Below are 14,718 nucleotides of genomic sequence, written 5' to 3'. Positions count from 1 at the left end.
TGTTTACGCTGGATCGAGCATAAAGTTCTTGAAAAAGTAGTCATTCCTAAAGAGTCACCATACAAATCCGATGCCCTTTGCCCGATTCTGAACCATTATCTGAGACTCTCATTTCCAATACCTAAACGTTTAATTCGGTTTTTTTCTTCAGAAATAGGCGAACTTATTGACAAACGGCACAGCAGCGGACGTTCCTCGTTTCTCTGATATGTCTTACTGCGCCAACATTTAGCGGCATCGTTGCCGAGCGATGCTTTCAATGGTGGCTGACTGAGGAAAGTGACAAAAGTGGAGTAAAGCGGGTGAATTCGGGCCTTCGATTAGAACGTGCAGCCTACAGATTGCGAGGGGAGCACGCATCTCCTGCAACACGCCGGATCCCTGACTCTAGCCAAAGAAAAACGGACCTGCTGATATTGTTGTGGCCGTCCCATCAGAAACTGGCGTTAGAGACGCGTACCCTGGTCTGCAGCAGTAATATCGTCGTGGTAGGCACTGAAGTAGCAAAGTATGTTTACGCTGATAGCGTTCTTGTAAGGCTAACCAGGACTGTGAAGAAAAAAAGCAAAATTCAAGAAGAAAACGACCGGCAAGAAAAAGGACTATAATGGTAATAATAACTCACAATCGCACCACTCGACACCTGCAAGAGCAATTTGATCATGCGAATTCCAAAAGTTGCAAAGGATGTTTCTGCTGATAGCGTGCATGTAGTGCGAATGAGTGCGTTTATGGAATTCTCTCCGTCACAGTAAATGACGCAAGGGGAAAAAGGACGATTATGGCACTGAAAGGGTCGACATGACCGCACCACCGGGCACGCTTCTTCTGTTGGCGCTGCCTCTATTGCGATGGACATCTACCTAAGCGGAGTGGGAACCGGGGACATCCGCGATCGCTACGCGGTGAGGACCGAGAACGTGCGGTCAGGTGGCGCGGCATGTTCAACAGTAACCCGAGATATGGCATCTGCGCTCTGAGCTTGAGGATCCGCGAGAGAACAATCCACTTTATTGCACGCATCCTGGGCTTGTCTCAAGATATGGCCGGAAGACAAAGGCCGCACATGCCACTGCAGCACAGACATGGGAAGCGGCCCTTGCTAGCTCGTGCCTGTACGATCGAGAGTACAGGGGCAGTGAAGGCAGGCAGAGAGAGTGAAGGCAGGGGCAGTCACGTCTGTGGCCCGGGATTTCCATATGAACTCACTTTTTGCTTCCCTTTCCTATTCCGCCGCTTTGTATTTCCCAATCTCATAAATGCTTTTCCATCCCTCCCTCCATCCATCAATCCACCCACCCAACCAGCCAGCCAGCTAGCTAGTGATAGATCCACGAACGTGCGCGCGAAAGATCGGAGATGCGTCTGGGAGATTTCGGCGGAGTACATATCTCAAATGGGGACTGTCTTTGTCACGAGCTGCCTGAGACTCACCTTACCATCACGATAGGATTGGGTGATGCGTTACCGATGTCGATCTTCATGCTCGCATGTTTTGGGAGATCCCAAGTAAGCATGTCTGCTTAAGAACTACAGTTTACTGTGATCACAGATACTCGGACTTCTCTCGGCCGCCGTGGATACCACAGCGGGACTAACGACGCACCGTCATCATTGTTGCAGCCAGGGCTACTTCCATGATGCCTGAAGAAAAGGATGAGTGAAGTACAAACGGCTGCAAGAAAAGTACAAGTTTTCGGCTATACAAAGCTCTCCAAGTGAGCCCCAAAACAGAAACCATTGCTCATTAGCAACCTTTCAGTTCTCGCGAGGAGCGAAAAGTAGCAATCCGTACAAAGTAAGTAGACACATTTGAAACGACCAGACTGCCCCACACAAAACATCACCACTCAACTTAGAAAAACCAAGACCAGCCGCATTCGTACGTGCCACATACGAAGAAGTGCGAGCAAAGCTGTATGCCTGTACCGAAGTAGCGAAAAGCAGGACTTAAGGCGTCGCTGCTGATTACCGCGAACCTCAGCAGCAGATAAAGTGGATGACTTGGGTCTCTTCTTTCCGCTCGCGCTATTTTCGTCAGGACGTCAGTGGCTGAATTGCTGTCGCCTGGAACGCCAAAGAGCATTTAAAGAACGAGACCCGGTGCCAAGCTCTAGGCGGCTGCGAGCGGCAAGAGGTGGGGGGGGGGGGGCATCACCGAGCGATGGAAGATGAAGCGAGCGATTGATATATGTTGAAAATTCCAAATTATCTGGTGAGGATTTTTGTGGCGCCACCACGGTTATTCTTGGTCGCGTATTGAATATTTCGTCTTTCGCTGAAGGCGCTAGCTATTACGTTGGAATTTGAAGACACCAGGTGACCCCAAAAAACAAATTTAAAATGATGACAGTAGGAAGACACAACATTTGCCTGAACTATGCGCAAAGTAAAATGTCCAGTGAGCGAAAATACATAAGCATGCTGTGATAATGCCCACTTAGCATTACTATAAAACCTGAAAAATATAGTAATTGTAATAGTACTAGTATAGTTTATCTTTTGAAATGTACAAATCAACATCAGGACAGCCCAAGACACGCAAGGCTTGTGGGGCCGCGCCCGGCAGTCAGCAGAGGCAGTAAATGGTATTAGTTAGAGATAGACAAAACAGAAGAGATTTCACGCATGTTTGTTCTTAGGCTACGCAGAGAAAAAACAAAATATCTCATCGGGTAAGGAGTTGAAAAATTTTGAGACATAGCGTGGTCTAACATAGGATCCAAAACCTGTGTAGCAACAGGGTACAACAAATCGAGGACTCTGTCTGAACGCTCGCACCGGCACATGAGGGGACAAAAAAGAGCTGTACCAGAAGTTTTTAAGACAATCGTTTAAAAAAAGAGGGCATAAAATGTAGGCAGACTGAAATAAGTGAAGGAACTAACGTTAACGGATATATCTACATTGTAGGCAACGCTGAATACAATGTTTTTATATGCTGTTTATTTTGTAACGGCAAGTGAAAGAGCAATGGTAAATCAAAAGTATCCCATATCTGACAATGCGTAAGCAAGTGAGTGCACAATAATTTTGCGCGTTGGGACAGGCATGAAGGAACGTACATTATATAAAACGTGAGATACCCCGAAGCTTGTTACAAACGTAGTTCATCCGGGTGTTCCACGTCTTGTCGTTATCAAAATATACACCTAGATATTTCACGTTTCTAGAGAAGGGAAGATTAATACAATTGCAATCCTTGCACCTAGAGTTATGAAGTAGAATCGGCGTGCAGTCATTTTATATGGGGATTGTGGAAACACACACATTTTGTTTTTCGTGGGTTTAAACAAATACCGTTATAAGAATACCAGTCCATAACCGCAATTGCATCTATTTGAAGGCAGTGAATCGCTGAAATATAGAGACAGTGATTAGACAGAAGAACTGTTTCGTCTGCATTCTGAAACGGGCGACTCCTTTTTGTGACAGAACCCAAATCATTTGCGTATACACGTAAAACAACAATGGCGATAAAATAGACCGCTGCAGCACTCCTGATTACAAAAAAAGACTTTGTACCTCAAAAAACCGTTTATTTGCACAATTTGAGCCCGGTTGTGGAAGTACTTTGCTTAAAGTTTAAGAAAACGACCCCGAAAACCCAAACGTTCAAGCTTTTGAAGCAATAATAAATAAGAAAGAGAGCCGTATGCTTTGCTGGAATCCAAGAAAAGAGCACAAGACACATCATTATTATCAAAGGGGGAATAAAATATGGTCACAGAACTCTTCTAAAAGCGTTAAAGTGCTGTGTCGTGCCCGAAATCTAAGCTGAGAAGACTCTCGAAGAATTTTAATATTTTAAAGAAAAGGTCGCATTGTACGAAATGGATGCCTTTCTAAGATTTGTGAAGTACAAGGCAGGATAGATAGCGGTCTGTAATTTTCAGTTGTTTTAAAGCTTCCTTTTTTATGGAGCGGCTTGACCAGGGCGATCTTATGCTCACCAAGGATGAAACCATGCTCCCTAAAATGATCGTATACGATGTGCAGGGCGACTTCGCGTGGTTCTGATTTTGTTATTTTCTCAGTTGACTAGTCGCAATGCATTTAAGCCTCAGGTGTTGTGCTTAGGAATCACTGAAACTACTAAATAAATTTTTTCCGAAGGAAAGTTTGACATCCACCTCACTGCATTGAGGTTGGTGTCAAACTTTCCTTTGCAGATATTTTGTCCACCTTGGGGATTTCTCCTAAATCTGGTTGATTAAATACATTTTGTTGACTCGATAATGCTCCATGAACAGCGAACTGATTTATTTGAATTGAGCTAGGTCTAGAAGGAAAAACAAAATAACCAGTTGAAGCTTCAAAATATTGTTTAACTGAAACTTTTTCTGCCTTCAAATTTTCTCCATTCAATGCTGGTCACTGTGATCACGTCATCAACTGGCTGTTGGTCTAATTTATTAGTTCCGGAAAGAAGAATGCTTAGAGATAAGTACTTGCAGAGAAAATATCGCGGCATACATTTGGGACGAACCCTTTATCGTGCATGTCACTTCGTTGACTGTTAAATCTCGCGCTGGGTATGCGCCATTCATCATAATCATCATGAAAGCGCCCCTGTTAGTAAAGTGATCATCCCCGCGAAGGGCAGCCATGGCCCCGGTCTCGATTGTGTCGTTCTTCCGCTATATTGAATATTCTTCATCGCCGTATGCGTTTTCGTCTCGTTTATTGCGGGGATCCATGTCGCTCCAATAAACGCTATGCCTACAGTACCCTCACTTGTACTTCACTACGTGATGAAATAAGAATATGCAAAGCACCAACGCATTTATTTTGTTTTTAATTTTTATCACCCGAAATGGTATTGAATGCCCGAAAAGTATGGTAAAGGCAAGCAACGTCCATATTGAGAAACGCTTAAAACCCACCAGTCTGCTTACCTTCCACCGAAAATACATTGCTCTATATAATAATTGTAATAACCACACTTTGCAGGCAAATATATTTTTTCAAGTAATTCATAGTACTTGCCCTGAATTCACTAAAATATTGTAACGTGCGGCCGCCACGCCTGAGCACTGAGCTCGCTAACCTAATGAACAGAATGCGCAAAGAAACGTAACATAACTCGAAGAATCCGCATCGCCCTTTTGAGTGATGAGCCCCTTCGAATTTAAATACAGGTTTTTTTTTTTGGCAGCGTAGATGACTGGGTTTACAGTACTCTCATGTACACTTCCAAATCTGTTTTCATGTAGGAGATATTAAAAGCCGGTTTTTCCCTATCTTATGCCCTAAGCTGACCCAGGAGATAAGAGGGGGTAATCCGGTCTCCTTCTTTATGAATACCCCGGCCGCGAAATTGTCAGAACTTATTGACATATTCCTGGAGTTGTAAAATTAAATTCAATGTGACTCCTCACACGATACCAAACATACATCACGCACATAATGCTTCACCAACTGCACATCTCTCGCATGTATGCTACGAATAGAATTACAGGTGTCTAATACTTTTCGGATCAATTGCTACAACTGTAACTGAAGAAAAGGACTATTTTAATTAGGTCACTTATTTTACCATGTAACATACTGTTCATTGACACTTACGACATATTGTCGAAATCGGTATTTTCAGGAAAGGCTGCAACTGAAATTCAAACTTGTTACCTTTTAGATAATTCAACCATTGCATAAAACTTTGGCAATGGCTTACGTGATTTGCTATACACCACAAAAATTGCTATACCCCACGATTTGGTAAGTTCAAAGAATAACAAGGGACGTCAAACTCCACAGCACACAAAATGAAATGATACTATATGGATTTTGGATCATGTCAAGATTTTATATTATCGTCTTCATATTTTCTGCAAGTGAAAGTTCGTTTTGCTTTATTAAAACAGTAGAGTTTCCAGTAGAATAGCATTCTGCAATTTCTGTAAAGGTGACTGTGTGTTCGGGCCCCTCACCTATTTATTGAAACCGTCCGGCAGCCAGATATCTTTCACGGGGGTTAGCTTTTTTACCTATATGGTGTTTTTTTTTTCACGCCGGCCGAGCTGGCTTAGGCGTGAGTGGCGTACGGAGAAACAGCGGAGGCTTCATTGTTATTCGCCGCGTTTTGATGACCGTTCGGCCAGCGGGCTCCGAGACGACGCATACAAACGCGTCGGTCACCCCATATGAGAGAGTTTTAGCAGTCCGTCCGTTCCGTCAGGTACGTAGTTAGCGCGTCGACCGGGACCCGTCTGGGCACTCAGGCATTCGTCACGGTAGGGGAATTAGTTCCGCTGGCCTGCCTTCGCCACGTCCGCGCCTCCTCGCCCTTCCTCCTCGCCCTTCCGCGCGCGCAGGCGCAGATGGGACCAGGTCCACCCGGTAGCAACATACGTGACGGAACGGACGGACTGCTAAAACTCTCTAATAGCTGAAAGCGATGTCAGCTTTCGAAGGAGGATTTTGTTGCGTTTGTTTGGAAGACCGGTGGAGGGGACTGTTGACATTTTAATGACTGCGATTACCGCCATAAGAAAGCCCGAAGCGGACGGGAGCTGAAGGTCAGTCAAGGGGTCAAGCCTTGGTTCAGATGTAGGAAGAGGGAACCAGATGTTCTGTCTACTGCAGTTTCACTGCTCAAAGTTACTGGGCGAAGTTTCCGTCAGTGAGACGTCTAAACTTGGCGACTGGGCGGCTGGGGTGCGTCAAATGTAGGCCACCAGGCTTTGTTAGGCGCTCCACGTGTTTACAAACGAAAGGAATTCTGGTGGCGCGGAGCACAAACATAGGCGTGCACGGTATGGATAATACTTTGAGACGTGCCGCCCGAGAGCCGATTACCGTCGTTAGGTCTGCTTTCAGATGGTTGGTTTTCATTTGTGTCATATTTTTGTTTTGCGGAATACTTTTGGTTTTCCGCAAGAGTGTGAGAGATGTGCGTCACGGGACTATTTTGAACCCACCTAGCTTTGTTTGTCGTGGTAGCCTATCAGTGGCCTAGTATGGGATAATCAATAAGCCATCCTCACTCTCAAATTCTGACGTCCGTTTTGAGGGCGGGGATTTGGTGGTAAAACCGAGGAGTTTGACGTTTTTGGGGGATTGAACAGAGGAGGGAGAATTGAGAGACAGGTGAGGAGAGCGGTGAGCCCCGCTCGACGCGGGCTGTGCCCGACCTTTTGTTTGCGATCATGAGCCTTGAGAGAGGTGAATAGTTATTGTAAGTAAAGTGCACATATTGTAGATTTTGAGTTTGCTTGGATACATGCCGTCGTCGGATACATGCCGTCGGCAAACAAGCCAGCGAGTGATAGTTTCAGCGATCATCTCATCGGATCGTCGCTTCGATCATCCACATCGGCCAACCGATCCATCTTTGAAGTTTGACTGTGACGAATGTGGAAGATAGGTAACTCAGCCAATTTCGTCAACCAATAATACACGCGCCCACCAATAATACACGTGTGTCGTCGAATGGGGACGCACGGAAAAAGAAACTTCGGTAAATTTCTGGCATGGGTATTTCATGCCTGCAGAAAATAACGTCCATAATCAACTGCGCATTCTTCGCAAAAAGTGTTCGCGTGCTGTATAAAACAAAAATGAAAAGCTTGGATGGTGCGCGACTTTGCACGAAACAGCGTGGTTCCAAAGTCATCCTGAATCCTACACGGCGCCACCTGCTGCGCAGTGCCACTGCGGAGAAACTGGCCGCGTCCCGTACATGGTGGTCGCGCCAGCTACAGCAAGAAAACAGGAGCGAACGTTCTCCTCACTCTGCTTAGCAACGCAATCAGCCGGCAGCGTCGACCGCAGCCCCCTTGCAAGGCCACGGCTCCGCCCACGCGATCCGTGGCCAAGAAAGTTTTGACAAAGACTCAAAAGACGTTCCTTTTTTTGATCCGGCCACTGTTTCTCCCTTGCAATTTCAACAATTGTATAGGTTTTAATGCCAGTCATCGCTATTCCAGAATAGGAGAAAATTGCCGTTCCGAAACATTTTATTTCTTCTTGGAAAATCTCTGTCCCTGTATCAAAGTATCAACGCGTTACAGCGGCGCGCAAACACGAAAAGGCCCCAACGCTAAAGTTTAACAGCGGAGCTGTTATAGGTCGAGCTTTTTCGTCCATCTTCTGAAGAACAGCGGTCATGCAGGAGTAAAAGCAGGTTCTCGGAACCGAGCCCTCTGTCGGTTGGTCTGGGAACCGCCTTGTCTTTGTCGGTGGTTGCCAGACACACCGATAGAGGGCGGAGTGGTCTCGAAGGGGCGGGTTCCACTGCCTCCCGCTAAGAGAGGATGGGGAGAGGAAACCTCTCGCCGCTGAAGTTTAATTTTGTATTCCTTTGCGGAAATCGTAGCATTTGCAAAGCGTCAGTGCTGCCATTCTTGAGGGAGCGCACGTTAACGTTCTAGCCCATACGAGAGTACGACATCGACGCCGTTTCAGCATGTTTCTCATTGAGTGAAACTGGGTTTAATCAGTTTGGGATGACCAGAACCATAGTCCAGCAGAGACTCCCGGGTCATGGGCTACTCCAGGCTATAATTAGCACCGCATATGCGCGGCTGTTCGGGAATTCGCGACTACACTTAAGCAGTACTGCCTGCCTATGTAGTGGTTGCGAAACCGTAAATGTGCAATTCCAGAATTCACACGTCCTCTCAATATTGTCATCGGAGTTTATCTTTCGCATGGTTTTCTTTTTTCTGATTCCCCAACCCAGCGCGCACGTACACGCACACACACACACACACACACACACGCACGCACACACACGCACACACACACACACACACACACACACACGCACATGCACACGCACACATACACGCACGCACGCACACACACACGCACGCACGCACGCGCACACGCACACGCACACGCAGGCACGCCTGCACACGCACACACACACACACACACACACATTCACATCACCAAGCACAGATGACTTTAGTTGGAGCGTACTCAGCTATGCGGAAGTCGCGAATGATGTATTGAGTATGCCCGTGTGAATTTCCGCCACGTGGCATTCCACCCATTTTCTGCGCTTCATCCTGCACGCGTGAGCAAGAACTTCGACGTCTATCGGGGCTCTAAGCCTGCGCGCGCGCATTCCCGCCCCTCTGCCCACCCCGCCCCTTCCTATATAAAAATGGGCTACCACGGTGATGTGCGCGTGCCTGTACAGGAGAGACCGGCGACAACGTTCTCCGGGATGTACGAAAGAATAAGTTTGCGCAGAAGACGAGGAGGAAGAGACGAGAGGACAGGACGAGCGCAACTTCCAACTTTATTTTACATGAAATAGCAAGACATATTAATACCCCAACCGGTGTCCCCCTCTTTCCCATCACCATTTGCACCACCCGATAAGGCGTAACAAAATCACAAATCAAATACAACAAATAAAACAAAACAATTCGATTAAAGGGCATAACATAACATTACCAGATAACAGATACGACTTAGACTGTGTACGTCTTCCAAAAAATCCCGTGACGCACTTTAAAACAAAGGTGAACTAGTAAAATCTGAGCCAAAAGGGCATAAAACCACTAAGAATAAGACGACATAATAACACGGGTATAAGAATGAAAGTTAACAACAAACACACCTCACGTTTGCGGGACTTATGAGCAGTTAAAACAAATCAAACTTCGAGCTTACACACGCTTTTTAGTACTATCAACGTATGCACCCAAATCCAGCATGACCGAATAATAGCATAAAATTCGCACCAAAAGGCATAAAAACGTTAAAAATAGCATAACAAAATGGGTGGGGTGGATACGCTGACTGTACTAAAAAGCGTGTGTTAGCTCGAAGTTTCATTTGTTTTAACTGTTCATAAGTCTCGCAAACGCGAGCTGTGTTTGTTCTTAACTTCCATTCTTATACCCGTGTTATCATGTCCTCTTATTCTTAGTGGTTTTATGCCCTTTTGGCTCTGATTTTACTAGTTCATCTTTGTTTTAAAGTGCGTCACGGGTTTTTTTGGAAGACGTACACAGTCTAAGTCGTATCTGTTATCTGGTAATGTTATGTTATGCCCTTTTATCGAATTGTTTTGTTTTGTTTGTTGTATTTCGTTTGTGATTTTGTTACGCCGTATCGGGTGGTGCAAATGGTAATGGGAAAGAGGGGGACACCGGTTGGGGTATTAATATGTCTTGCTATTTCATGTAAAATAAAGTTGGAAGTTGCGCTCGTCCTGTCCTCTCGTCTCTTCCTCCTCGTCTTCTGCGCAAACTTATTCTTTCGTACATCATGAACCAACTAGCCAGCAATCAAGTCCTACTAAGTTCTCCAAGAGCTGTAACGTCGCCATGCTTGGACAGGAAACACACTAGCCGAAATGTTACCGCAGTAGCCCTTCATGATGAAGGCAGCACCGGGCCTTTGAACAGTCGGCCACCCAATGATGGCGTCCGCCGGCTACATTTCGTGTGCTATAGACGCCGTATTTTCGGCCACCGTAGTTGGTGCTTTCACGCTAAAACATTCAAACAAGGCTGTGTAGGTTGATGTAAGGGAGTCGGTATCACTCAAATGAAAGTTTAGTTCCGTATGCGAGAAATGTTGCTAACTGAATACCTGTCATGTGCAGCCGCGAATATCGACCAAACGGACGTGTATCAGCACCAGGCTGAGAGACCACAGAGCCTCGCTACATGGTAGTGGGCATACATGGCAGAACACTGCAGAGAATAGGCGTGCTATCCTGTCCTTCGAAATACTAAAGTCTTTTTAGACACAAGGGCGAGTTTTCCAAGCGTACCACAGCGGCTTGGGAGTAAACGTATGTATCAGTCAGTCGTCGGTTAACCTATTGTAAACAGGTTTGCACTGTAATACAAGATGAATTGATAACAAATCGCTGAATTCCCTACGCTACTCAAATTGATATGTTTTTTGTGCCCGGGCGTTAAGGAAGTAATTACCATTTTCTCGGTGGAATTTTCTGTGCATTTATTTGCGCTCTAATTCAACACCTCTATCGTTAAACAGAGAGCTGAGGCAGAGGATGTACCGCTGTTTCAACGAGAGCGTCACACTGGTGATCGAGGAAGGTGACCCGCAGCCGGACGTGTCCGGAGCACGCAAGGTGCTGGCCGCCTTCCTGGATAGGATTCCATGCATCGGGAACCAAGGCCTGCCGCAAGACGGTGGTGGCCGTGACTTGCACCGAAACAGCGGGGACGTCGACTACCCTGAGGACCGGACATCATACCCGGGAGACGAAGCTAAGGGCACTCGTTCTCTGGTGGTGCTGGCTAAACCATCAAGTGGCGCCGCTTCATTTAGATTGAGAACAGTTGTTTTTCTCGGCCTGATCGCACTGTGGCCACATTGGTAGTTTAGTTCTGCCCACATATTTCTTCTTCTGCTACTGTTCGCTCGGGTCAGGAATGTCTGTTCGGATACTTTTTCGTTCTATGATTGCGTTTCGAAACATTTGCCTTCAGTGCATTTATTGTTTGTTAGGTTATTCATTTTTATGTAAGAGTATAAATCAAGGAGCGTATTTTGTATTCTTGCTTTGTTTACTTTGATGTGTGCCTTGGTTTAAGATAGCTGTTTCTTCTTTTTTTATTGTGTGGTCCAGCTGCACTTGCGCACTACCGGTGCTTTAAATGTGAACGACTAACTGCTATGGTCTCCGCAAGAGGGTGGTAGTATTGTAAACGAAAAAAAAATAGAAGTCTACGGTTCCGACAGCACACGAACTACGACACGGAAAAACATGTTTGCAAAACTACTTTTTCTTATGACTCCGCTTTCACTAGAGGCTCTGAGAAAGCTGTTTTGTTGTGACTGACATCCGGTACTTCTCCGCCAAATCACGGGAATGTGCATACGGGGCATGCTCAGTTTCGCACGATGTGGCTGCTTTTAGGATGGCTGCGACAAACAAAATATCAGACGGAGGCACGCCAGACTGCTGAACTGTTGGTATCAACAGCTTAATAAATATTTTACAACAACGCTTCGGCGTGTATAAAGTTGTTTCTGCTTGCAATGACTGGAGCCTCGTCTTCCGCCCATGGGAGAAGAGCAGAATCGTCCGTAGGGCTCGCAGGCGAGGAGGTAGGGTGCTGCTGGTTGGGTTAGGCGGTGCTCAGATAAAGCAGTTACCCAGGAGGGGGGGGGGGGGCGCACCCACGCCATCACCGGCAGTGGTGCGGTAGGACTTTATATCCTTCCACCCTCCCTCCTGAGCATCACGGGGAGCCCGCCCCACCTTTCCTCCATGGTGTTCTATCTATGTTATCCACCGTTAGGCGTTTGTGTACTAAAGCCGCACCGCCCATGCCGCCATTATTAGTATGTAGCACCTAAAATTTCGTTTAAAACACCCGTGCCTACGACATTGTAGCGCAAGTTAGTGATTCCATACGGGGGGCTACATAGCACGAGCACGTGGCTGGGATCATTGAGATAGTATTATCTGCGTGCTATAGGCGTGGCCGTGGTTATCAGCCGTGCTCATCAAGCTTCTGCGGAAATACATCATCACCTTCAACCGGAAACTGCGACAACGGCAGCAAGAAGCAAATGCTCCGCCCAGGGACCAACCTCGCGCAGCGATAACCAAACTGTGGACGGGACGTAGAGTTCCTGTATATTCGCCGCGAGGGCCACCACTGGAGAGGCTGGCGCTGCGATTGTTCGGGCTTCGATGATAGGACCCGCGTTCCTACCCTGCTGCGTAGTTGACGGCGTGCAGTGCACCATGATTCCCCTTCCAAAAGCTCGTTCACCTGGCGATCTATGTCTTCTTTCTTCCAATACGGTATTCGGTATGCCCTACGGTAGGCAGGGCTGGCGTCGCCGGCAGGAATCGTGCGCTTTATCAAATCGCAGGGGAAGTGTCAGTGCTAGAGTTAGCGAAAGCCGCGCCGAACTCATGTATAGGCTCTCGGATTTGGGAATTCGGGGGTTCGGGAATGTGCGAGATGTTAAACAGATCGTGTACAGTGGCTCGCTCTTACGCCTGCGCAAAGCCGCATCACAAGGCTGTTCCGCCATCACAGCCGGTATAAAGGTTCAAATCAATTTGTTCTCAGGAATCCTGATTAACAGTAGCGTTCGTGTTTACTGTGCGAAAAGGCACTCGCCCATTTGTCACCACGGTGACAAAGGTGTCCGCGCCCGCGGCTCCAGATACCTCGAAATCATTGTCCTCGACAACTCCCAATCGTCCTTAAAGGGACACTGAAGTAAATTTGTCAAGCTCCCGTTTTTGCTTGCACTGCGTAGGCTGGCCCAAATTAACACACTTTTCATCGTTCATCCGGTTGATAAGTCGCTAACTATTTTATAACGCCTGAAAGAAGAAAAAATTCCCCGCATTTCCCCGAGGGGAAGAATGTGAAAGTGCGAATGCACGAGTTGAATTTGCGCGGTTCGGTAATGTTCGCGAAAGAGAGATCACACACACACACACACACACAACTACAAAGAAAGAAAGATGCATTTATTCACAGACACCTATTTGTGTTGTCGTTGTACTTGATTGCTAGAGCGGATCTCAGCTTTGAAATTTCGTGTCAGTACTCCTTTAAGCGGGTGCATTAGCCATTCTCACGCCCGATTCCTGGCCAATCCCCCACGTGGGTATGTGCCATGTCAGCGGCCAGGCAGCGCGCGCCCATCTCCCCCCGTTGCCAAGGAAGACGAGGAGATTCCTGGCCAATCCCCCACGTGGGTATGCTATGCGGACATCGCCGGTGGACGCAGGTTCAGGGTCGCTTAAGAAGTGCATTCGCACTTAAAAAGAACCATGCGCGGTCTTCGGCGGCCGCACCAACTAAAGGCTTTGACATCGGCAGTAGGTGCACCATAACTGGGCGATGTCCAAGATAACCAGTCAAATACGTTTCGGTTTCGGTTCTGTAAAACACCATGCTCGACCTCCGACGTTATCGTTGGAGGGGCCTTCTCGATATCTCAATAATCGTCCTACCGCGCGCCTGCCATGCTGTCGGCAGTTAAATGCCTAAGATAAGCCTCCCAGGACGGCTTAGAATCGTAGCAATTACTGGCCGAGGCCTACGTAGCCACTGGCGTAAGTCGATAGGGCAGCGCCCATGGCAAATATATTTTCGCACCCCTCATGTAATTATTATTATTATTATCATCATCATCACTATCATCATCATCATCATCGTTGTGGCCGAACGTGTGCCTCTTTAAACGGTTTCTATGTCCTCTTCATGACTCCATGCTACACACATCTGAAACATCTAACAATAATCCACCCGGATGCGCCTTAACATTCTATATCAAAACGTTCGTGGCCTACGGACAAAGGCTAGTGAGTTTTCTTATTCCGCATCTTCATCCGATTAGTATATTATTATTCTTACGGAAACCTGGCTTGAACCAAATATTCCCTTCGGGGACTATTTTACCAAAAAATTTAATGCTTACCGCAGTGACCGGGACTGTACAAAAGGTAAAAGTTTTGTTGGGGGTGTTCTCATAGCTGTGGATCGTTCTATTACTTCCTTGAGGCGCACTGATATCGAAACTCCGGATGAATCTGTCTGGGTGGAACTAGGCTACCCAGGTAAGCGGAATATATTACTTTCTACATTTTACTTTTCTCCAAATCTTCATCCACATGAGCATGAGCCAAGCATTTCGGCCATCGAAAACGTCGTCACCTCAAATCCCTGTCATGACTTCTGTATCACTGGCGATTTTAACGCACCTGGTACCGACTGGTTGGATTGTGCCGTCCAGCATCAAAAC

The 14,718-nt window shown here is 46.7% G+C and overlaps 1 protein-coding gene across 1 annotated transcript in view; it reads left to right on the top strand.

Moving 5' to 3' along the window:
* LOC144168688 (uncharacterized) overlaps positions 1-11,948 on the top strand; it is a 204,908-nt gene extending 192,960 nt beyond the window's left edge. Inside the window, exon 9 of the mRNA XM_077697621.1 lies at positions 10,969-11,948. Coding sequence (XP_077553747.1) covers positions 10,969-11,317 — 349 coding nt within the window. The 3' untranslated portion in view covers positions 11,318-11,948. The remainder of the gene's footprint in view (positions 1-10,968) is intronic.
* Positions 11,949-14,718: the final 2,770 nt, after the last annotated feature.

Source organism: Haemaphysalis longicornis, unplaced genomic scaffold (assembly GCF_048455015.1).
Source record: "Haemaphysalis longicornis isolate Haplotype H1 unplaced genomic scaffold, Haemaphysalis longicornis Haplotype H1 scaffold_2, whole genome shotgun sequence".
Lineage (NCBI taxonomy): Eukaryota > Metazoa > Arthropoda > Arachnida > Ixodida > Ixodidae > Haemaphysalis > Haemaphysalis longicornis.
The sequence above is the reverse complement of the archived record's forward strand: the minus strand, read 5'-3'. Positions and strand labels throughout refer to the sequence as shown.